Source organism: Corythoichthys intestinalis, chromosome 21 (genome assembly GCF_030265065.1).
Source record: "Corythoichthys intestinalis isolate RoL2023-P3 chromosome 21, ASM3026506v1, whole genome shotgun sequence".
Taxonomy (NCBI): Eukaryota; Metazoa; Chordata; class Actinopteri; order Syngnathiformes; family Syngnathidae; genus Corythoichthys; species Corythoichthys intestinalis.
Window position 1 is genome coordinate 22,188,972 of NC_080415.1, and position 26,128 is coordinate 22,215,099.

Sequence of the window (26,128 nt, forward strand, 5' to 3'; positions counted from 1 at the left end):
TGAGTAGAGAGAATTTTGACAGCCTTTGGAGCCATTTTTTATGTGGCTGAAGCCTTACAATACCTCTCTCAGCAATTAAAAATAACGTGGGAGGCAATGTGGGGAAGAAAGGTAGTAATTGATCATTTTCTTAACACCCTATGTTCTTTCCCAACGCAGAGAAGATATATCAATTGGTGTCCCTACGCACAGTCATGGTTGCACTTCCCATCATGCATTTGGGCAGAAGTTAAATGGCTGCAGTATCATTTACTGAAAACTCAACAAATACACTAGATGGCAATATTTAGTCACAATATACTTTATTATCGGGAATGATTGGAATTGAATCGGGAGCAAAAAAAAAAGCAATCGTATCGGGAAATATCGGGATCGGCAGATACTCAAACTAAAACGATCGGATCGGGAGCAAAAAAACATGATCGGAACAACCCTAGTTTATACTGTTTAAAAATATTTGATAATATACCGTATTGGCCCGAATATAAGACGGTGTTTTTTGCATTGAAGTAAGACTGAAAAAGAGGGGGTCGTCTTATATTCGCGGTCTAGACATTATCCCATTCACGACGCTAGATGGCGCCAGATATCATTGAAGCGATGTTCTGTCATTACAGATTTTAGCTACTCTTTCCATTCACGATGCTAGATGGCGCCAGATATCATTGAAGCGATGTTCTGTCATGACAAATCTCAGCTTCTCTCAGGTTTAACCAGTTTGCATTATTTTATTGCAATGTTTTTCCTTATTCAAATTTGTTTCAAAACTACAGTTACAGTTAGAGTTCAATTTGATGGTTAATGCAGTTATTGCAATCTTGTTGTTTAATTGAAATAGATTGGTTTATTTACATTTCAAAAACCAGAAGCCATTCATTCACGAATGTGATTGCACTATAGTTTACATATTTAAATGTTCAGATATTAAGATTTGAATGAGGCAAAATAACATGCTTTATCTCTCAAATATATTGTTATAATCATTGGTTTCGGATGTACTGTAATTATTTTCTGTATAAAAATGAATTTGGTGTTCAAAAAGTCTTTTTTCAAGCGTGAGTCTTGAAAAAGAGGGGGTCGTCTTATAATCAGGGCCGTCTTATATCCGGGCCAATACGGTATGTCAATGTTTTACTATGTAAATATTTTTGTATTCTTTCATTTCAGCGTCATCTGTCCCCAGATTCCTTTTTTGAGATCTTCGGCATGGCAATAAAAGAATTTGACAGACTCCCGCTATGGAAACGAAACGACATGAAGAAAAAGGCGAACCTCTTCTAAAAGCACCTTTTATTCGTTGTATGTCTTTTATTTATTGTCATATTGCTCAAATAAGGCAGTGTGTTCAAAAAGTGCTGGAAATACTGCTATAATTTCAGCATACAGGTGGGGGCACTACAGCAGCACAAAGCAAAGTATTTTTTTCCCCTGTGCTCATATTGATGGATTCCGAGGACTAAATTATCTGAGCTAAAAGCTGAATCATAGGAATGTTTTTGCATGGAATGTTATGTTAAAGCAATCTGGAAGATCTCAAAGCAGAGCTTCCAATGTTAAGCTTACATTATACAATTGTGACATGCTCACTAATGCCTCAGTTTGTATTTGCCTTGAAAATGATAGAAATTAAGACACTGAAGAGGATATTTAGATATTGATGCTTTTCTATGATTGTTGTAATTGTTTTTTTTAAGATCCAGATTATTCTTGATGCATGAAAATCAAGAACATTTACAGCCATAACAAATGACATAAAAAGTATTACCACATTAGTATGGCGTTTTCAATCGGTCTCTTAATTTTCAGGAATATGGGCTTTTAAGGAAACAAATTGAGTTATGTTTCACACAACTTTTCTGCCCCATCATTAAGCGCCGTAAAATAAAATGAGATGAAGTGGATATTTATGTCTGTGTTTGTGTTTCTATTCAGCTCGGAGTAGTATTTTTGGCTCGCATCTCCAAGGAGGCCATAGTTGGTTGCGCATGAACTCTTCAAAATGAAAAATATGTCATTTTTTGACTTTCATGTGGACCTCAAAGAGCCTGTTTATGATGACAGATGATGACTTGATCTGCTTATCTGTACTGCACCAAGAGAGATACCTTTGTGGCCATTATCCTGTCTGCAGATTATTTGAGAAATTTTCAAATACAGTCAGTATATGAAAGCAATAGAAAAGGCAACTTGACTCTTTAGTCTGGAATTCAAATGGCTCCGCTCTCATATCATTCCGTCAGAGTTGGGAGATCACACGCTTATTTTAAGATAAACTGCTTGAAAGAGGCCATCTGTGTCCTCACACTCACTGACAAGTCTACTGTTAGACTCATAATATCATTTTCATTTCATTTTAAAAAAAGACTTGTTAGGAGAACCTGCTGTTTGCCGTCTATTTTGGACTGTAGATGCTTCAGTCTTTCTGTTGAAGCTGTTTAAAATCAAATAATGATTGCACCTGTAACTCTAGCTTGCGGTTGTCTCATCCCTTTATTGAGTCATATGTTTTGACTGGATTGAAAAACGAAGCTGCCAACATTTTGTAAATGTTTGGACACACTCTCACCTTTCCTGTATCTCCTTGTCCTGTTATTGTGGACTCTCAAAGATTTACACAGCAGACAACGAAACAAATTATCGGCTAAAGAAATAAGCCAGACTGATAACCAGAGTAAGCTGAACAAACGGAGAAGAGAAAGAATGGAAAATATAGTCTCAGGTCGATGTGGAATTTTTATTTTGTTAATATTTTTATTATGAGTTCTTTAAAGGGGCGGTCCCCGCCATTTTTGTGCCACTGGTCAGTTTGATTTTAAGTCATATTTTGGCTGACTGGCATAGAAAAAAATGTATCTTAAACACCATTTACCAACACAAATTCTTTGTGACACTGACGATAAAACCTTGTTTGTTGGCGTCCCTGTTCAGTCTAATATCACTGGTAGCGGCCTGCCATCGGTCCTCAGCTTTTCCCTATCTTCTGGATCGAATCAACAGAATCAACTAACCTCTGAATTATGAACTAATCTACTGGATTTAATCAACATAACGAACAAATCCACAATCGACAATGACTATTGGGAAAATGAACAATCAAGGGGAGGGGAACCCCCCCCCAAAAAAAAAACTAGGGCTGTCAAACGATTAAAATTTTTAATCGAGTTAATCACAGCTTAAAAATTAATTAATCATAATTAATCGCAATTCAAACCATCTATAAAATATGCCATATTTTTTTGTAAATTATTGTTGGAATGGAAAGATAAGACACAATACGGATATATACTGTATATTCAACATACGGTACATAAGTACTGTATTTGTTTATTATAACAATAAATCAACAAGATGGCATTAACATTAACATTCTGTTAAAGCGATCCATGGATAAAAAGACTTGTAGTTCTTAAAAGATAAATGTTAGTACAAGTTATATAAATTTTATATTAAAAACCCTCTTAATGTTTTCGTTTTAATAAAATTTGTTAAATTTTCAATCAAAAAATAAACTAGTAGCTCGCCATCGCTGATGTCAATAATTACACAATTCTCATGGTGCTGAACCCATAAAATCAGTCGCACCCAAGTGCCAGCAGAGGGTGACAAAACTCCAAAAAACACAAGTAACAAGTGCATTTTACCCTGTGCTGTCATTTTAATCTGTTTGAGCGGGGCATGTGCGTTAATTGCGTCAAATATTTTAACGTGATTAATTTTAAAAATTAATTACGGCGCGTTAAAATTTTGACAACCCTAAAAAAAAAAAAAACAAACACCTTGTAATCATTACACAATCTGAAAGGTCAAAATTGTTATTCGATAAAATTCTGCGTCCTACAGTATACTGGAGATAAAACCATTAAAAAGATTCAACTATAGTATAGCCTACTGGGGGCTGGATTCGTTAAGCCTCGGCTTCTCCCGTCTGCCCTTTTCTTTTCGGGTTGATCTAAATGTAAACACAAATGCTTAAATGTTTGGATTTCTCATGCCTGAAAGGAAAATAAAGAAAGAAAGAAATACACCCCACTTGTGCTCAGAGCTAATGAATCACAAATCCAATTTGTACTAAAAGAACGCACACATCTTTTACAGTTGCTGTAAGATGTGAGCAGACATGTCCAAAATGCGGCCCGTGGTCAAATTTCATCTGGCCCCCTGCCTCTGTCATAAAATCAATCACGTCTGGCCCGTACACAGACTTAATAAATTGGTCAGCAGTACTGCAACCAGCATATGAAATAGCTTACACACGAAATACTGCTCCTCATTTACCCACTAAAAGGCAGCAGCACTTTAACCCTTTATCGCCAAATGTATCACATTTGATACACCTAAAAATGTCATTATTTTGAGATTTAGAATTTTGAAATTTCTTTTTGAAAAAAAAATGATGGATGCAAGTCAACACATGCATCTGCAGGCTCCATGAGAAAAAAAAACATGATTTAGCATGGGTTATAGATATTAGAGTGCTAATTACGCATCTTCATTTTGACATTTCGTTTTACAACTTTGAAAAAAAGGTTTCATTAGGACCTTTTTTTTCAAATTTTGGGATTCTCTGATAATTGCTTCATGTTGCAGGTATTTAAGGGCTAAGCAATATTACTCCGTGTGACCCATTACTTCCATTTTCTAAAATGGCGACAATCAACAAAAAAAAAAAGAAAGTATTATTTTATATTACCAAACAAGACACGCTGACATGTACGACAAGATTACAGGGAAGATACGCAGTGAGAAATTGAAGCAACTTAAAGCTAGTTTAATTTCACAGCAGTAGTGTTTCGCAAGAGCCCGAGAGTCGAAAGAGAACGCCACAAAATTATTAAATCATTAAAAAAAATATAAAGCAAATGTGACACACTGAATGGCTAGCTAAATCATTAAAAAAATATATAAAGCAAATGTGACACACTGAATGGCTAGCTAAATTTTGCTTAAATATATTGTTCTACGTAAAGGACGTCGACCCCCCACATTTTTACCACCCCAAATCTGGCCCCCGTTGTAAAAAGTTTGGACACCCCTGCTGTTGAGTAATACCAAAAAAGTTGCAGACCATTTCGAGCATTAATTTAGCACATTATTTCTTTCATACGGTGGCCGAGAGGTGTCAGCGAAATGCAAAGTCCAAACACTGTGCAAATAGATAAAGCACGAATCTATGGTGGCCGAGCAAAGTGTTTGGACTTTGCATTTTGCCTGACACCTCTCGGCCACCGTACTTTCACCTTCACTTGGTGTCCTCATTTCCGATGGATTAGTACAGGTTATCTATCATATTAATATTGGGAAAGGTTTTCAATGCTTTATCTCGGTTTCATTATTGTCATATCACAATCTGACATCCAAACAGAGGCTTAAGACTTTGTATATTCAGTGTGACTAGTATTTGGAGTCTGCACTTATATGTTAGTGCATGAGTTTAATCAGCAATTATACTTCAGCCAGTTTCCCTCCCTAAACTATTTTTGTACAACTTTTGTCTTCTTTAGTCCAGTACCAAATGTCCTATGGACTTGTCCTGGCCCGCAGCCCGGTGGTTGGAGAACTATTAAAAGCCCACCTAGCTTGACGGGTAGAACTTTGAAAGCATCTGATTGGCCGATTTCCTTACCGCCCTCAATAGCATGCGCCTGATTGGCCGATATTGTAGTCAATCACAATCCCCTGAGTTAGCCCCTCCCTACTCTGCACCGACTGGATGTCCGGCCAAAGGGGGCATTTGACGAAAACATCCAACTCAGCGGCGCAAATGGAGCCAACAGCCGCGTCGATGGCGTGTTTTTAAACGTGTACCATGTACTGACAGGAAGCCAAACACGTATGAACGCACTATCACTCGTGAGATAGGAGCCCGGAGGAGTAGGCGGATCGGACTCCCTCTCGGTAGATTGGCGTCGTTCCCCCCGCGATGGAGGCTGCTGCTGACGGGACCCGCCAGGACCACCGCAGTGTCGGCCACCAGACGTCGACGCCTCGTTGACCGACGCAATTAAGAGCTAGAAATTGGAAAAACTATCTCTGCTAAGCGACGACATCCACAACTTGTTGATTGGCGTCGAAACGAAAGCGAGAAGTTAACGGGTGAACGTTAGCCCACTTTGGGGCATGATGACCAGTGTAGACGTGACCTAAAAGTGCAAGTTCGTGTAACCCCTAACCTGGAGTTGTTCTCGAAAGTTCCTTATCATTTGAAAAGTTTTTTTTTTTTTTTTTTTAAGTAAAAATCGTATTACGTCCTCCTTTGATCACCATGTCATTCAAAGAGAATCCCTGTCGGAAATTCCAAGCCAACATTTTCAACAAGAACAAATGTCAGAATTGTTTTAAACCTCGAGAATCCCACCTGCTCAACGACGAAGACCTCGGTCAGGTGAGTACTTCAATGTCTTTTTATTGCATCGAAACAGTGTCAGATATTGAAACCCTGATTACAATTCTATACAGATTAGGAGTGGGAACCTCTTGGTACTTCACGATACGATACGATTTGCGATGCAAAGATCACGATACCGATGATATGGCGATACAACGATAATCGATACTTTGGTCAGGAAACGATTCAAGGATATTCTGCAAGCAACTAATAAACAGAAAAACACAATTTTCATCCTTCGGCTGTGTGTTTATCACTAATAGATGTCCAATCCATTTGAACTGGGAGGGTGGCAGCGAATGAACATTCTATGGTCGTCAGTGGCAGCCAGTGTCGCCTCCAGAAATTTTTCATAGGGGTGGCCAGATGGGACCACTTAAAATCTTGGGGTGGCACACCAAAACTAAAAGCCATAATGTCAGGTTTTTATTATATTATTGCAGTAAAAAGGTCAAGGGAAAACTATCACAAAGACTTAAGTTGCTACTGCTACTGCTACTGATATACTTTGATGTATTGTGTAATATTTGATGTTACTAATGATTTAATGTGCATAGTCCATAACTGTCCAGTAAACATTTTGAGTTCCACAACAATTCTGTTTTATTGTGTTATGTATATATTAGCATAAGGTGTACATTTAACTAGGGCTGTCAAACGATTAAAAATTTTAATGGAGTTACTCACAGCTCAAAAATTAATTAATCGTAATTGATCGCAATTCAAACCATCTCTCAAATATGCCATATTTTTCTGTAAATCATTGTTGGAATGGAAAGATAAGACAAGACTGATATATACATTCAACATACTGTACATAAATACTGTATTTGTTTATTATAACAATAAATCCACAAGATGGCATTAACATTATTAACATTCTTTCTGTGAAAGGGATCCACGGATAGTAAGACTTGTAATTCTTAAAGGATGAATGAGTTTGTATATTGTGACTAAATATTGCCATCTAGTGTATTTGTTGAGCTTTCAGTAAATGATACTGTAGCGACTTAACTGTTCTGCCCAAATGCATGATGCAAAGTGGTGCAACCATGACTGTGTGTGGTGGCTGCAAATGCTTTATCTTCTCTGCGTTGGGTACACTGCAGGGTGTTAAGAAAAAGATCAACTCCTGTAATTCTTCCCCACATTGCTTCCCACACTATTTATAGTTGCTGTGGGAGAGATGACAAAGCTTCTGCCAATTAAAAGCACGGCCCAAATGAATGCTTGTATCTACTCCACTCACTTGACACTGCCTCTTATCTCTGTATATAAGTAAAACGGCGCCATTGTAGGCTGTATGCAGCAATGTGTGAATTAGTCGTACTGCGACATTGCAATAAATATTTTCATGTAATTAATTAAGAAAAAATTAAATACCGCCCGTTAACGCGATAAATTTGACAGCCCTACATTTAACAAAACAAAATAAATGCATTCATTTGGGATGAAATGCATAACTGATGCTACAATGAATGAGGTAATTTTGGGCCATTTACGGTCATTTACCTGTTGATTTTCAGTTATGACAATTTTCATTTCAATTAGACATGTGCCAGTTACCAGTTTCAAGGAATACCGTGGTATGAAAACGTCAACGTTTCAAAATCGCAGAAATTTTCCGTCATAGCTCCCCTAAGTTATTAGCTATTTTTTATTTCACGAAAATGCATGGAGAAATCCCTTGCTTGCAGTTGCAGCTGCAAGGCGCAATCCTCACCCACTGGTTTTTGCTCAGTATCAGTGAGTCAGCTGTGCTACACGATGGCTGGAGGAGGTGTAACTCCTGAAAAATTTCCCCCATCGAAAAAAACGAAATCGCTGGTATGGGAATACTTCGGCTACAGAAAAGTGACAGACGGCCCTGGCTTAGAGGAGGAGGGCCAACCGACATGTAAAACAGAGGGTGGCTGCTGAGGAGGCAATACCTCCAATAGGATTACCCATTTATACAAAATTAAAAGTTAGTAAACACTGTCATGAACTTTTCCCACCAGCTACGAGAGTTAACTCCAACATGTTTAGTGTGTCTACCGCTGGTAAAACTGAGAAAGAGATTGTGTGTACAATGTAAACATGATACAAGTCATGCTTTTAATGGAAAATAAATATTTTTGTTCTGATGGTAATAATGTTAAACTGTGGCTGTTGTTTTAGGATCACCTAAAGGAATGAATTCATTTACATTTTATTTTGAATATTTTGTTATTTTTATTTATTTTACCTTAACATTGTACTTATGCTCCAATTTGCTAATATGCTTTGAAAAATAAAAATCCCGTTCAATGGAAAAAAGTTTATGTTTTTATTTTAAGCCCAGATATCTCAAAGTAACACATTTTAGGGCTGTAATCGAAATACTGTGAAACCGGGATATTTTGGTTTAAGGTCATCATACCGTCAGAATATCATACCAGCGCAAGCTTATTCTCAATCTTCAGTAATGTGCTTCCGTTCCATTACTTTTTCTCTTCCTGTTGAATTCACACAAGCCCTTTTAGAAGTAGATCTGAACGGGTCGGACAAATTGCAATTTGCTATGGTTGACTGGTTTTATTCCACACGCATGTTAAATTTTGCAAACGCAGACCGAGACAGCTTCTTGTGTGTTTCACAATTTCTAAATTGACTTGTTGTCATATAAAAAGCTGAGATTTAAGATGGACACAGATGGCAGAGCACATCAGAAGCAGTGAGTGGGCATCACTGTTAAACTGTGTGGTGTGATATTAATGAACATGAACTCAATAGTGGAATGAATGGCCATGCGGTGGTTGTGTTTCTGCTTTAAGGGGTAGACAGACGAAAAGTGCAAAGGTTTGTTTCATTGAACTCAATTAGTCTTCAGGCCAGGGGCCCTTATTGACCTTAATTTCATGCCAAACTAGGCCTCTGCCCAAGCTTTCCAGTCCACTAGCCACTATCTACTGCTTTTGCTGATTAACTGGGTCAAAATACTTGAGGATACAGTCATGAGTAGGGGTGTAAATCACCATTTAGATGACAATGCGATAGGAATTCTTTGGAAAATATGATATTTGCGATTATTACTGTCACAATTTGATTTGATTCAAGGGCCTTCGATCGATTTAATAGAATATCCTTAAAAAACACACAAAACACACAAAAATACATATCAATTTTTTTTTTTTTTTTAAACCTGTCCTGTTCAGCTGTTTGACACAGAGAATGGAAGTCTAAGTGCCCGGATTCTGAACAGTTTTAATGTTTCACATTGAGAGTCTGACATACTCCCATTGTGATCATTCAAAATACCTTTTTATTATGACAAAGCAGCGAACAGGAAGGGATTATGGGGGGATAGAAGAAAAGAAATACAAGAGAAGAAGGAAAAGAAACACATACACAAACAACAACTAGAAATACATTGAACATCTAAACTAGTTACTAATATGCTGGTGCTATCGTCAGCGAGATGTATTTCCGGTTTACACCATGTGGGGACCTATTGGCCAGTGAAAGAGGAGAATGGGGGTGGGGGTGTCTATAAGCTAAGTGATTGAAAGGGGTAGAGTGTACACAAATCAGTTCTGTGATCTAGAACCCAGTAATCGTGTGAATCGCTTATGAGTGTAAGCCCGTTGGCGACCAACCCTACGCCGCCGCATCGCCAATCCCGGCACCGGGACCCCCAACCAGAGCATGCCCTACCACATCCAGCAGCACGCAGGCCCCACCGGGCGCGCGACAGCCACGCAGACTGGCGGAGAAGCCGCGCGGGCGCCAACCCAGGGCCACGGCCCCCACCCAGCCAGCCCGGGGAGGGAGGGCAGGCGGGGGGGCGGGGGGCCATGCGCAGCCCATCCCTCCTCCCGCAGCCCAGCAAAGGAGCCATCGTCCCCCCCCCGGGACCCAGGGTGGCCCCCTGGGCCACCCGCGCACCCATCAACCGGCCTTCAGGGATGGCAGGAGGGGATACAAATCAATTTTGACAATATTGTTAGCAGAACATTGCAGACGTTCAAATGAAAAGAAACTGCATAACAGAAAAGTAATAATTTTAATGTTTTTTGTTTGGATCGAATTGATTGGGTCATGGCGAAACTTATCAATGTATCAATCTACTTAGATGTATTGCTACACTATTGCTGATTAGGGGTGGGCACCTCTTGGTACCTTACGATACGATACGATTTGTGATACAAAGCTCACGATAACGATGAGCTCATGATATGGTGAAGCAACGATTATTGGTACATTGGTCAGGAAATCATTGTACAAAACAACTAATAAATAAACTGAACAGAAAAACAATCGTAATGCTGTAACTTTATCACTATTAGATGTTCAATCCAATTGAACTGGGAGAGTGGCAGCGAATGAACCTCTCCCACTTCAAACGGGCCCATCCCACTTCTATGGCTGTCCGTGGCAGCCAGTGTCAGGCAACGAGGTAGTTTTGGGCCATTTCAGATCATTACCTGTTTATTTTCAGTCACTTCCTGTTGATTTTGGGGCATTTTATGGGTCACTTACTGTCGATTTTGGGTTACAGAACCGGAAGTGACCCGGGAATGAATAGGCAGTGACTCAAACTCAACAGGAAGTGGCCTGTAAATGTCTTAAAATGAACAGCAAGTGACCTGTAAATGCCCCGAAAATCAGAAATTGTGACTGTAAATGATCTGGTTTGGGCGTCGAGCGCCGTCAATGTTTGCCATGGAGTTAACTGAGACACTATTAAGGTGGAACATTGACCTTTTTAAAACAATATCTCAATTCTTGGTATGAGCATATCGATCGATAACTTTTTTGGATGCAAAGTATTACGATTAGGCATGTGTTAAAATACATTAAAAAAAACCCTCAAAATATTCTAAATAAAATTAAAATAAAGGCAGTCCTTTAGGTGAGCCTAAATCCACAGCCAGAGCTCAATATTATTACCATCAGAACCAAAATAATTGAATTATTTTCCAAAAAAAGCATGTGAGTGTGACTCGTATCATGTTTACATTATACACACACTCTCTTTCTCAACACAGTTGCCAGAGAGAAAAAAAAAAAACTGACGTTTTACCACTGCTAGACACACTAAACACACTGGAGTTAACTCTCAAATCTGGTGGCAGACGTTCATGACAGTGTTTACTAACCTTTAATTTTGTATAAAATTTAAATACAATATCATATTGGAGGTAATACCTCCTCGGCAGCCACCCTCCGCAAACATGTTTTACATGTCGGTTGGCTCTCCTCCTCTAAGCCGTGGCTGTAACTTTTCTATAGTCGAAGTATTCCCATGCCAGCGATTTCATTTTCTTCGGTGGGGTGAAAAAGTTCAGGAGTTTAACCTCCAGCCATTGAGTATCACAGCTGACTCACTGACACTGGGCAACTACCGGTTGGGGAGGGTTGAGCCTTGCGGCTGCAAGTGAGGGATTTCTCCATGCATTTTTGGGACAAAAAAAAATGGCTAATATCTTAGGGACGGTATGACGGAAAAGTTTTGCGGTTTTGGAACCGTGACTTTTTCATACCACGGTATACCTTGAAACCAGTAATCGGCGCATGTCTAATCACAATATATCACATCCCGATCGGGTCTGATCACGTCATTTTCAAAGTATCGGAATCGGCAAAAAAATATCGGATATGCCTTTTTTAATATACGTTTTTTTTTTTTTTTTTTTTTAATTAAATCGTTTTCTAATTGTATTTAACGTTACAGACAAAATGTCTTACACTCATCTAGAGTCTTTAGTTTTGGCTTAAAGTAGGGCTATCAAATGTATCGCGTTAACGGCGGTAATAACATTAAAATATTTAACGTAATTAACGCATGCGCTGCACTACCCACTCACGCATTGTCACGTTCAATCTAAAATGGCACCGTTTTACGTATACATAGAGCTAAAAGGCAACGTAAAATGAGTAGAGAGAATTTTGGAAGCCTTTTTTTAATTGGCTAAAGCCTTACAATCCCTTTCTCAATAATTAAAAATATCGTGGGAAGCAATGTGGGGAAGAAAGGTAGTAGTTGATCTTTTTCTTAACACCCTATGTTATTTCCCAACGCAGAGAAGATATATCAATTGGTAGCATTACGCACAGTCATGGTTGCACTTCCCATCATGCATTTGGGCAGAAGTTAAATGGCTACAGTATTATTTACTGAAAGCTCAACAAATACACTAGATGGCAATATTTAGTCACAATATACAAAGTCACATTTATCCTTTAAGAATTACAAGTCTGTCTATCCATGGATCCCTCTCACAGAAAGAATGTTAATAATGTAAATGCCATTGAGGATTTTTTGTCATAATAAACAAATACAGTACTTATGTACTGTATGTTGAATGTATATATTTGTCCGGGTTTTATTCATTTTTTTCTTAATGCATTGCCGAAATGTATATGATCGGGGAAAAATTATCGGGAATGATTGGAATTGAATCGGGGGCAAAAAAAAAGCAATCGGATTGGGAAATATCGGGATCGGCAGATACTCAAACTAAAACGATCGGATCGGGAGCAAAAAAACATGATCATAACAACCCTATATATCACCACTTCGATATTTTGTTATACCCCTATTGATGATAGAAGTACGAGCTTCTCCATTGTAATGTACAGTCCGCACCACTGGCCTATGGCTGATAAATGGTGATCGTGGCTGTAGAAGGAAATTATGACAATAGGAAGTTTACTATCTGTTACCTGATATAGATAATATCGCTCACCATGCCATGATCTACTGCGTCTGCTAATTAAGTAGGTAAAAAAACATGCAAAAACAATTACCAGCATAATCCTCTTTTTTTTTTGTCACACAGTCCAAACTCTTATTTGGATTCCCCTCAGGATAGACTGTCCGCAAATCGCATTACTGTATGTTCCATTTGTTGATTAAGCACAAATGGTATTATTCCAACAGTACATCCCAGCTGGTCAGAGAGCGGCAACTCTGGAAAACTAACACACTTTCCTTCCTCAACTCAAAAAAAAAAAGACGATGGAAAATAAATAGCTAGTCTTTCCCTGTGGAACACCGGCTGTCAACCTCCAACGTAGACGGTCACGTCTAAGTTGTAAAGTTTTCCTACAACGAAGTGCTTGGCGGGCGCGTTGGTGTCATTCGGTTCATGTTTTGAAGCGCGGCTGAATCTCTAAGGTCGGGCACATCCGCTGCAGGAAGCTGGATGACATTTTCATAATAATCGTTCTCATGAGAAACAATTGCATCTGAAATGATCTGTTGAAAATTTAAATCATTGACTGCCAGTGATGGTGAGAGACTTTCAATCCACTTTGACTCGGAGGACTTGCAGTGAATAAGCTCTTTACACCCTCGTTTCGGACAAACCACGGCTGTCAAACTCCCACTTGAGCCAGTCATTCCTGAGTTGCAAAGCAAAGAACGTTTGGAGGCTCATTTGTTTCATTCTTGTAGTTCTTCCATTGGCCTTACTATCCAGACTCTCGGTTGCCTTACAGTCTGAGGAACGAGGAGGTCAGGAGCTCTTGCAACACCACTAAACCAATGAAGGGGAAAACTTGACCTGGAATTATCAGAGTGTATTTTTTAAATAGGGCTGCTGTCAGGTCATGTGAGGAAAGACAAGATCTTTTTTTTTCTTTCTGAACTCTGCACAGTCTCCTTGGGTTTCAGGCATATTTTTACAGGCTAGAACGCAGCCGGTACCAGTGTGATTCCTTCCTGCAGGCGAACCGCTTATCAGATAGTTGGGCCGCAAAGCGCTGACTGTCTGAGACTCTTGCGTTGGGGAGTTTAGATTGAAAATTGCTGTTATGTCATTTTGTTTATCCAATCACTTGCTGTTTAGAAGTGGTTCGTACCTCTTGCAATCAAAACAAAAGTGGATCTTAAGGTGGATTATACGTGGCTTTACATGGGATGAAGTTATGACTGTAATCAAAACCCCTGACGGAGGAGCCACGCGGCTATAAATGTCAGAGCTATTCAACTTGATTTCTAGCTCAGTGTTCCATGGATTTTTGAGTGCACGCCGGTTGACTTTGTAGAAGATTTACGTCTTATCATTTGAGCGCAAACATCTCGCAACAATTCTTGCGACATTTCTTGCCATTCACACGTAAAGCCAGCTGTGGTTAGGCAGGGCATGTTTGACTCAAAATAACTGCTGACTACTCAAGTGGCAGCAGTTCAAGTATGTAGCAGCAACTATTTCAGAAAGGATGCCAGGCCGACTCGCGTTTCTTAAATTGAAATTGCAAATTCGTAGCCGCAAACACTCTGAATGTCTGTGCTGTTTTTCTTGCTGGACATCCCCTCTGTCCGCTAGTACACTCTCTTCAGAGAATCAGAGAGAAAATCGTGTGTGTTGGCTTTTCCTTTTCCCCCTCCGAAGAGCAGCATGGTGCACTGGAATAAAGCCAGCGGGGAAAAGTAGCTTGCAGTCAACTCAAGTCAGCAAGTGAATTTGACTACCATGGCAGTGATCTGAACTGTGTGCTTAGTTTAATGATGTGGTCACTGGGAATGAGCTGTCTACTAATCTAATCAGCCGTCATTTTAATAGGCGCGTAATTGTACTGTTAAGGTTTCTGTTTCATGGTTAGTCTTGATAATTATGTTTTCTCATTAACAGGCAAAAGCTATATATGGAGGGTGGTTGCTCCTTGCGCCGGAGGGGACCAATTTTGACAATCCTTTACACAGATCTCGGGTAAGTGGCATTATTTGGTGAATTTTGTGTAATAAACAAGGGCGTAGGTTTGGTCTCAACATTGGTAGGGACAATATAACTGCATAACCTGCATGTACACTTTTTGCTCAGGATGGGACATGAATAAGACCAAACAAATTAGGTGAACAAGGGGCAGGGCTACAATTGTCACGAATATGAACATAAATACAGTGGGGCAAATAAGTATTTAGTCGACCACTAATTTTGCAAGTTCTCCCACTTGAAAATATTAGAGAGGCCTGTAATTGCCAACATGGGTAAACCTCAACCATGAGAGACAGAATGTGGAGGGAAAAAAACAAAAAATCAATTGTTTGATTTGTAAAGAATTTATCTGCAAATCATGGTGGAAAATAAGTATTTGGTCAATACCAAAAGTTCATCTCAATACTTTGATATGTACCCTTTGTTGGCAATAATGGAGGCCAAACGATTTCTTTAACTGTTCACAAGCTTTTCACACACTGTTGCTAGTATTTTGGCCCATTCCTCCATGCAGATCTCCTGTAGAGCAGTGATGTTTTGGGGATGTCGTTGGGCACCACGGACTTTCAACTCCCTCCACAGATTTTCTATGGGGTTGAGATCTGGAGACTGGCTAGGCAACTCCAGGACCTTGAAATGCTTCTTACGAAACCACTCCTTTGTTGCCCTGGCTGTGTGTTTGGGATCATTGTTATGCTGAAAGACCCAGCCACGTCTCATCTTCAATGCCCTTGCTGATGGGAGGAGATTTTCACTTAAAATCTCTCGATACATGGCCCCATTCATTCTTTCCTTTACATAGATCAGTCGTCCTGGTCCCTTTGCAGAAAAATAGCCCCAAAGCATGATGTTTCCACACCCATGCTTCACAGTGGGTATGGTGTTCTTCGCATGCAATTCAGTATTCTTTCTCCTCCAAACACGAGAACCTGTGTTTCTACCAAAAAATTCTATTTTGGTTTCATCTGACCATAACACATTCTCCCAGTCCTCTTCTGGATCATCCAAATGCTCTCTAGTGAGTTTGGAGTGGGACTGACTGAGGTTGTGGACAGGTGTCTTTTATACCTATAATGAGTTAAAACAGGTGCCGTTAATACAGGTAACGAGTGGAGCCTCGTTCGACCTCGTTAGAAGAAGTTAGACCTCTTTGACAGCCAGAAATCTTGCTTGTTTGTAGGTGACCAAATACTTATTTTCCACTCTAAATTGGAAATAAATTCTTTAAAAATCAAACAATGTGATTTTTTTTTACCACATTCTGTCTCTCATGGTTGAGGTTTACCCATGTTGACAATTACAGGCCTCTCTATCTTTTCATGTAGAACTTTTTGGTGGTTCACTAAATACTTATTTGCCCCACTGTAATTGGTATGCTAAATCAGGTGTGCTTATTACGTCGATCACGATCGACCAGTCGATCACAACACTAGTGTGGGTAGCTCACAGCATCCCCCTAAAAACTTTTCATTTTTATTTATTTTTTAATTTTTAATGTAAGTAGTTAATTATGATCATGTTGTGTGTAGGTTGTGTTGTGTGAGCCTGTCTCTCTGTAAGCAGCTTCTTGCCGTTTTTCTCGTTCTATAGTGTTCAGCAGAATTTGCTACATTTCTCACAGTTTAATTAACGTTAACAGTAGAAAACACAAACAGTAGGACACTTCTCTCTAAGCAACTTCCTACTCGAGTTTTGAAGGTTGGCAAGTTCAAACAGTTTAATGTTATGCTAACTCTGATGCAGGTCGGACTTTCATTAGCAAAATTAGTGGTGTGTTTCCCACCTCCACAACATTGGTGTCTTTTTAAATTACATACAGTAGCATCTACTGGCAGAAAAAACATTCTAATATCCCTCATCTTCGAAGGGGGCGGATGAGGTGGCATGTTGTAGACATTTATTCGTCGGGGCTGTGTGAGTGTGAGCGTGCGTGTGTTGGGGGCGGGTCAGGTCATCAGCCAATCAAACGTGCGTTTGAGGGATGGGAAATGGACTGGCGCATTCAGCAAGTGAAAAGGGATACATGTTTGAACATAATGAAAATAATTCGCTTAATAATGGTTGGGTCAATTCTATCCTGACAACATATGGGAAGGCAATCTAAATTCCCTGTGTAACTGAAATCATTATATAATGCATATAAGGTTGCTTAAAGGTTGGTGGGGACAATCTGAGCATCCTGAAAAGTTGGTAGTGTTATGTCACTACCGTCCCTATGCAAAGCTAGGCCCTTGGTAATTAATAACACTATGTTTCTAGAAGACACAAGTGAAATAGTCACTTGGATCACAAAGCGGAAATGTTTTCATTTTGATATCTACAGTATACTTTAACTCTCTGGGAAAAACTGGACTGAAGCTTCCGGTGGGAGTTTTGGCCCATAATGATGAGAATCGTGGTTCCCAGGCAATAATTAGCTTTATATTCAGTTGATTCCTTGAACCCTGCTCGCTTGGCATCTCGTAATGTGAGCCTCACAGGGTTGCACCGCCTTCTTTATTGACCCCCAGATAAAAGCTATGGTGGTGGTGCATCCCAAAAGTGGACCTGGGAGAATGTGGGGGAGGTGATGGAAAAGTCCCAGTTCTCACAGCCACTCTGATGGCTTCCATATGTTTTCTTTTGGGGGGGTGAAGCACCTCCGGATTGTTCACCCCTGCTGTTGTCAACAGCCTGCTGCTCGCACTGACAGCACTGATATGTTTGATTGTGCTGAAGTGAGCAGCGTAAACATTTTAGCTTGAATAACATTTCCTAGAAGGATTTTATTGTATTTTTACATGACAAGAATTGTCAATTGCAGGAGCGGGTCAGACCTGTTAAGACCTTCCAAAGCGTTGTTCAATATTTCATGGATTATGTTGGAATTTGAGCCAAGCAATAGTAATGCAACACTGTCTGAGACAAAGTGGCGGTTAAAGATAGGCGGAAGCGTTGAGAAAAGAACTCTTTGAGATAACGAGGAAACCTAAAATTGTCACCATTTTCAGAGGACAGGGTCACCATTGAAGATCAGTGTTTGTTGACCGTTATTGAGCCAAGACATTTATTCATTGTACAATGAACAATGTCACAAAAAGTGTACACACAGCTTTTTTATTTTTCTTTTAAATACACATTAGTGGTTAGATTACTTCTTGTCTCATTTACCATTTTTGCATGCTGTTATCTAAATTTTTTAAATCAGTTTTCCACCAGAAGACACGTTTCCATATACTACATATGTGAACAAAGAAAGCTTGCATACTACTGTATATATTAATGCAAGGGGGATAAACTGATGCTCCACATGTTTCAAAATGTGATGTGTTCAGTGCTAGAAAGTTTCCAAGAATTCACTTCCCAACACATGGTAAATGTTTACCTAAGGTTAGCTTGTGTATATTTACTCTTTGCATGTGTGTGCCCTAGAGTGCATTGATCCTTTTTTTTCTTTCCCTCTAAACTTAGAATTTCATTGTAGGGCAGCACGGTGGATTAGTTGTTTAGAATGCTTGACTCACAGTTCTGAGGACTGGAGTTCGAATTTTAGTGTTTGCATATTATCCCCTTGCTTTCGCGGTTTCTCCGACTTCCTTCGATATTCAAAAACATGCATGTTCGGTTCAGTGAAAATTCTAAATTGTCCTTTTATGTCTATAGTGAGGAGCAGAAGTATTTGCACCCCTTGTGATTTGGCAAATTCACCCACTTAGAAAATAGGTAGAGGTCTGAAATTTCAATCATAGATGCATTTCTATTTATAGAGACATAATCTTTAAAAAAAATCCAGAGTGTACATTGTATGATTTCTTCAAGTCTCTGACTGAGGGAAGGAGGTTTTGGCTCAAAATCTGATATTACGTTTCACCATTCATCCTCTGCTTTATACAGTACAGTCGTCCTGTCCCGTTTGCCAAAAAGCAGCACCCAAGCATGAGATTTCCACCCCCATACTTCACAGTGGGGATGGGGTTCTTGGGATTGTACTCATCCTTCTTTTTCCTCCACACACGACGAGTAAAGTTTGCACCAAAAAGTTTTACTTTTGGTCTCATCTGACCACATGACCTCTTCTGCATCATTTACACGGTCCCTGGCAAACTTCTGACGGGTCTTCACATGCACTGGCTTAAACATGGAAACCTTCTGCTCAATGCATGATTTTAAACCATTACACCGTAGTGTTGTACTGAGAGTAGCCTTTGAAACTGTACATCGAGCTCTCTTCAGGTCAATGACTAGCTCCTGTAGTGTAGTTCTAGGTTGAGCCCTCACTTTTCTCATTATGAGTGATTACCCACGAAGAGAGATTTTACATGGAGCCCCAGTCTGAGGTAGGTTATCAGTCATGTTGAGCCTCTTCTATTTTCTAACGATTGCTGCAACTGTTGATGTTTCTCACCAAGCTGCTTTCCAATTGTCCCATAGCCTTTTCCAGCTTTGTGGAGCTCAACAGTTTTTTCTCTGGTGTCTTTCAAAAGCTCTCTGGTCTTGCCCATGGTAGCAGTTGGATTATGACTGACTGTGGGTTGCACAGGTGACAATATTGAGCTCAAATGGCTTGTGGGTGGGTGCACTCATAGGGTAAAACTGGACTTTTTTTTAAGGTAGACTGACAAATTTTTGAGTGTCATAATTATTGCTGATTCTCAGGGGTACAAATATTTATGAACTCCAGTAAATTACAACTAAAATTATTTTTAAAATCATACAATGTGATTTACAGATTTTTTTAAAATTATGTTTTGCAAAATAACAAGGGGTGCAAATACTTCTGCTCAGTTCAGGGTGTATCCCGCCTCTCTTCCAAAGGGATAGGCTCCAAACGCATCTTAGATTTAGGTTTAGAAAATAGATTGATGGATTGAATGTTATTGTGTAATTGATTTTAGAAAGCAACTTCAATAATGCCACAGTTAATTCAATACTGAGCTGCCCCTTCCGGGAGTGACAACTCTAGAATTCCTGACACTCAAGAAATGTTTAGTGACAGTGAGTGTGAAAAGTTCTTTTCTATTTTGCGGCTCACATTCCTCCACTATGTCCAAAAGCGACCTTGATTTGTATGTCATTTAACGACAACCAAAGCACTAGGAGCCAAATTGTGGCTAGTAGGGTGGGGGAGTGACAAATTTACTTGAGCAGCCAAATAACTTTAACACTGTTGTTGTTTCCAAAACTTTGTTAATCTGGCAACACTGGCTGTATTTGTGGTGGGTTTTTTTGGCAATATTTCTACTGAAAGGTCAGCCTGACCGTTGTTGATTATATTCTGCAAATATAAATCAAAATTCTGACTTTGTTCATTGTTTTATTTTATTTTGCTTTCTGAAAAATTGAATTGGTTTGACATATTTTGAATTACTTGAGGTCAATCATGTTGTTAAATTTAAAACCTATCAATAAATATTTCTTTATCATTTGTGGCTGCTGTATTAATAGCTAATATGATTTCAAAGGTTAATCATATATTGTCAATCTATCAATGTTAATCTTTACTGTTTGTAATCTTTTTTTCATATGCAGAAATGGCAAAGGAGGTTTTTCATCCTTTACGAACATGGCTTACTTCGCTATGCTTTGGATGAAATGGTGAGTAAAAACAACTTTTCTTTACTACTAGGCCATTTGTAGAATTTATATGTGTTTTAATTGATAACAATAGACGTTTAATACATTTTAAAATGGAGGGCTGGCAGCGATCATATGTCGTCGGGAATGACAGAAAATGTGTTAACACATTTTTTGCATGTACTGAAGTTTATTCATAAAACTTCACATATCTTTTAAAGCAACACATGGTAACTTTTCAGTTTTAGTCGTTTTTAGCGACGCAGGTAGACAGAAGCGGTAGTGTTTTACCAAAAGGAAGACTGCGTTTCCAATGAGGACCAGCGCACACCCGCGTAGTGTCGTAAAATCATGATGGTCACCTGTACATGGATTAAACAACATTTCTGTTTCTAGCGGCTGTGTGAAGGATGAAAAGTAGTAAGGTTATGAATCCAGTTGTGGCTAAACAATAGCATATGACGGTTAGCAACTGTGTGGCTTAGTGTGGCTAAGCCCCACCCCACTCGAACTTGTCAGCGCTGACGAGTTCGGTTGGGGGGGGACGTCACGCCAGCAAGTGAAACCTAGGCCAATGTTTATTCTGTATATCCTGAACCCCTTTCACACACTCTAAAACACTGGGAATATCGCGGAATTTAACCGTGCATCAGTTTTATGTGAAAATAATTTGCCGGGTCGCATCTTAGTATCATGTCCGGGACTTTCCTGGGAAGCAGCGTCCATGAATGCAGACGTTAAATTCCTGGGTCACAGCACGATGGTTGATGATGTAAATATCATGGCAGGCCGATCGTCACTTCCTCGACTACTCTCCTTTTGCTACTGCAGAAACAAGGTTGTAGTTCGAAGCACAAAACAACGGAGGGATGCGTTCAAGGGTTTATTAAATATATATTTGCTACTACCACCAAGATCTGCACCCGTGGCGTCTCCACCCAGGCCTGCGCCCAAGGCTTCCGTGCGCACCGCGGCCGCCTTCCTACTCGGCATGGCCTGAGGCGAGGGAAGAAAGTAAGCTTCTCCCCGACGCTGCCCCGCAAAGAAAAATACACGCGATCGCTGGCTGAAAAGGGGGAATAACACAAATGCGTCTATGACAGTAGAACCGAGGAAGAGAGTCCATCGTCCACCTTTGGAAACGTGTGGTTTATTTTGTTCTGATGTTTGGGTCTGCTACTGCAGAAACAATGTTGTACTTCAAAACAGAAAACAATGGAGGGAGGCGTTGAATGGTTTATTAAATACAAAAATGCACACGATCGCTGGCTGAAAAGGGGGAATTACACAATGCGTCCTTGACAGTAGAACCGAGGAAGAGAGTCCATCGTCCATCTTTGGAAATGTGTGGTTTATTTTGTTCCTGATGTTGGGGTCTGCTACTACGGAAACAAGGTTGTACTTCAAAGCAGAATACAACGGCGGGACGCGTTCAATGGTTTATTAAATACAAAAATGCACATGATCGCTGGCTGAAAAGAGGGAAAAACACAATGGGTCCATGACAGTAGGTCGATGGGGATCAATAAAACACTAACCTAAGCGGTAGGCAGCGAGCCGATAAGACAACAAAACAAAGCCAGCGGGTTTCTTCCTTTCACCCTTCTCCTGGATCGCCTGGGCTTAAATACACTCTTGATGAGCTTGAATTAGCTGCAGTTATGACGTCGGGAACGCTCTTTTTGGAACAAAACACTATTTGACAACATCATGACAGCCGATGGCGACCAGAAATGACGTAATCTCCGGGTTATAAAATCATGCCTGCAGCCCTCCCCGCACAGAGAGCACCAGTGGGGAACACGGGACAAGTGTGCGAAGGTGTCAAACCTGCATCATTCTCGGGACATCTTTACATGCGTGAAAGCAATGACCCGAGTCAATATCGCGTCACCTTACACGGGAATTTCCCTGGATATGTGTTTGAAAAGGGCTCTGGTCGTTGGCCTTTCTTTTTCCTCCTCAGACAACGACTCCCATCTTTATAATGAATGGGGAAAGGCGGTAGTGACGTATGCCGTGAAGCAGTCGGCACATTTGTAGGGGTTTTTTTTGTGTGTGGCAGGGTTCCTGCCCCCCTCCTCAAAGTTAATTGGTGTCGGTCAAAGCGATACAGACCCCCTTAAGATATAAAAGAGATGTCATTCAACTAGTTGTCAGTCGACATGTCATCACAAATTTTCTGAAAATATTTTGTAAAGGTTGAAAATAGAGCTGAAACGAATACTCGAGCACCTCAAGTAACTCGAGTTTAAAAACTGATCCGAGTATTTTGTATTCACCTCGAGGAATCGTTTAATTTTGCCAGCTCTAAGCATCATGTTTTGCCCGGACTACTTTTAATGCGGGACAACGCGCTGACGTCACGTGCATAGAGGAAGAAGCAATTAAAAAAATAATAATAATAAACTTACTGCAGCCGACAGCCGCTACAAACTACGCCGACGTTGCTAAACTACGTCCACATGATGCTAGTGTGCTAGCAGGTAATGTCCGAGGCGTCTCATAGATATAGCATGCATTTAGAACTAGATGCGAAATGACAGACTCGGCCGCGTCTGGGCAGTGTTAGTAAACAGCCGCTATCTTTAAGCAGTAGACTTCTCAGCGCTAATAAATATAACGTTACTGTCACTCGCTCACGTAACGTTAGCCCTTCGGAGGGCTAGGTTTCTATTGATTATGACCACTGTCGATGCGTGGCTAACGTGTCTTACATACAGGCTTAATTTAATCTGTAAAAACACAGCGCTGTAGAGTGATGAGGGTGTAAAATTAAAACAGAATAAAGCTAACTGTCAGTTTTAGCTCAGTAGTCATTGCTGAATAAAACACCAAGTAGCACTGGTGCCTAATGTGCTCCAATGCAGCAGGTATCATACATTTATTTTGAAAAAGGTTGCAAAAACCTACCCTGTCAGTACTTACAGTTTAGACTAATTTAAAACTTAACTAGAACTTAAAAATAGCTTGACTCAAATAGAAATTCAATTGAAACACGTGGGAAAAACACGTAGCTTTTAAGTGATGTGTGTTATCAAGCGTAATTACATTTTTAGGTAAAAATAAGTTTTTTGAGTGAAAGCAGTGAATTTTTTTTTCTAGTCACATCTGAGATGCAATTGTTGGCTGTTTTCAACAATGTACATCGAAAATAAAGACATTGATTGACTGAAAATGGTTCAATATTGGATTAAATATCTTTTTTTCTCACGTATACTTATAATTGCTCTTTACCTAAAAAAAAATGTTTCATCCGATTACTCGATTAATCGATAGAATTTTCAGTAGGGTTGTTCCGATCATGTTTTTTTGCTCCCGATCCAATCCCGATCGTTTTAGTTTGAGTATCTGCCGATCCCGATATTTCCCGATCCGATTGCTTTTTTTCCCCTCCCGATTCAATTCCAGTCATTCCCGATAATTTTTCCCGATCATATACATTTTGGCAATGAATTAAGAAAAAAATGAATAAAACTCGGACGAATATATACATTCAACATACAGTACATAAGTACTGTATTTGTTTATTATGACAATACATCTTCAAGATGGCATTTACATTATTAACATTCTTCCACGGATAGAAAGACTTGTAATTCTTAAAGGACAAATGTGACTTTGTATATTGTGACTAAATATTGCCATCTAGGGTATTTGTTGAGCTTTCAGTAAATGATACTGTAGCCATGCCCAAATGCATGATGGGAAGTGGAACCATGACTTTGCGTAGTGCTACCAATTGATATATCTTCTCTGCGTTGGGAAATAACATAGGGTGTTAAGAAAAAGATCAATTACTACCTTGCTTCCCCACATTGCTTCCCACGATAGCTCTAATTGTAGGGAGAGGGATTGTAAGGCTTTAGCCAATTAAAAAAAAGCTCCAAAGGCTTCCAAAATTCACTCTACTCATTTTACGCTGCCTTTTAGCTCTCTATATAGGTAAAACGGCGCCATTACAGATTGAGCACGACAATGCGTGAGTGGGTCGTGCAGCGCATGCATTAATTGCGATAAATATTGTAACGTGATACAATTTTTAAAAAATTAATTACCGCCATTATCGGGATAAATTTGATAACCCTACCTTAAGCCAAAATTAAAGACTCTGGATGAGTGTAACATATTATGTCTGGAACGTTAAATACAATTAGAAAACGATTACTTGAAAAAATACAGTGGTACCTCTACATACGAAGTTAATCCGTTCCAGGACCTTGTTTGTAAGTCGAAATGGTCGTATGTCGAGCAGGATTTTCCCATAGGAATACATTATAATTCCATTAATTCGTTCCACAGCCCAAAAACCTTCACTAAATCCTTAAAAAATACTGCTGGTACTATTACAAATGGCAATTACACATAGCAAAACAAATAAATTATAAATCAAAATCGTAATAATAATAATAATAATAATTCCTGTATTAATGTAACGAATCGGGTTCTAATGTGGCGGACGTTTTTTGCTGACCCTGAACGCACCGCGAGGCTCACGTGCCAGAGACAGACCGGTGAGCTTGAGTTTCACTTTCACTTTGAATGTTTTCTTGAGAACACCTCAATTGCGGCAGACAGAAGGTGTTTTTGTTTTGAATAAGTTGTGAAATAAATAATAAAAACGTGGCGAAGTTGGCGATTTCTCTGGAGATGTTACCACAAAAGGAATTGTCAGCTTAACTTATAAAGACTGGCGAACGATGGTCATAGGAGGACCGTGGAGATGTATTTTTGAGCCATTTCACGGATGCCCACCCTACGCTCATATTTTTCTGTCATTTGCATCTTCATTTAGAAGGTAAGTGTCAACTTTTTCCTTGTTTCACCCCCTGTACCAACCTTTTCTGAAACCAGTGTTGATTTGTCACACATGAAAATCCGCCGTGCATTCGTCTGCGGTGCTGCCATTGTCGTCGTATTTCGAGCATGTCGTCGGATGTAGAAACAAATGGCGAGTCAAATTTTACGTCGGATGTCGAAAAGTTCGTGTGTCGAAGCGATCGTATGTAGAGGTACCACTGTATATATATCAAAAAAAGGCATGTCCGATATTTTTTTGCCGATTCCGATACTTTGAAAATGACGTGATCGGACCCGATCGATCGGGCTGCCGATCCGATTAGAGATGTCCCGATCGATCGGGACATCTCTAACTTTCAGTTGATTACTTGATTACTAAAATATTCGATAGCTGCATCCCTAGTTGAAAAGTTACCTAGTGTTGCTTTAAATTTTCTATCACCAGATGTATAGGGATTAGGGAGATGAGAACGTAATGAATTGTTCTGTTGTCCTTTGGCAATTCTTTCTTTTTTTACCTACTGGTAATGAAAACCTGCACTCTATCAAACTGCTGGGAATGAAAACCTTCACTATATCAAACAATAGAAGGGAACTGACTGGGGCCCTTGAGATTTTTCAAAGGGTCTGTTTGAAAACGAAGCACAAAGTTTGCCTTTTAGTCAAATTTCAGTCACGGGGCATTAGAAAAGTACACTTGAAATTT

At 39.6% G+C, this 26,128-nt stretch overlaps 1 protein-coding gene across 9 annotated transcripts in view; it reads left to right on the top strand.

Annotated features, from left to right (window-relative positions):
- Positions 1 to 5,693: 5,693 nt before the first annotated feature.
- Positions 5,694 to 26,128, top strand: part of si:ch73-103b11.2 (protein outspread) — an 80,371-nt gene continuing 59,936 nt past the window's right edge. For 7 of the 9 annotated variants that reach the window (XR_009061785.1, XR_009061783.1, XR_009061782.1 and 4 more), the window contains exons 1-3: positions 5,694 to 6,382; positions 14,986 to 15,063; positions 20,578 to 20,643. Coding sequence is in view for 5 of the 9 variants with exons in the window: in XM_057826416.1 (XP_057682399.1) it covers positions 6,263 to 6,382; positions 14,986 to 15,063; positions 20,578 to 20,643 (264 nt within the window). In the remaining 4 variants the exon portion in view is untranslated. The remainder of the gene's footprint in view (positions 6,383 to 14,985; positions 15,064 to 20,577; positions 20,644 to 26,128) is intronic. The other 2 variants (XM_057826419.1, XM_057826418.1) reach the window with 1 other exon arrangement.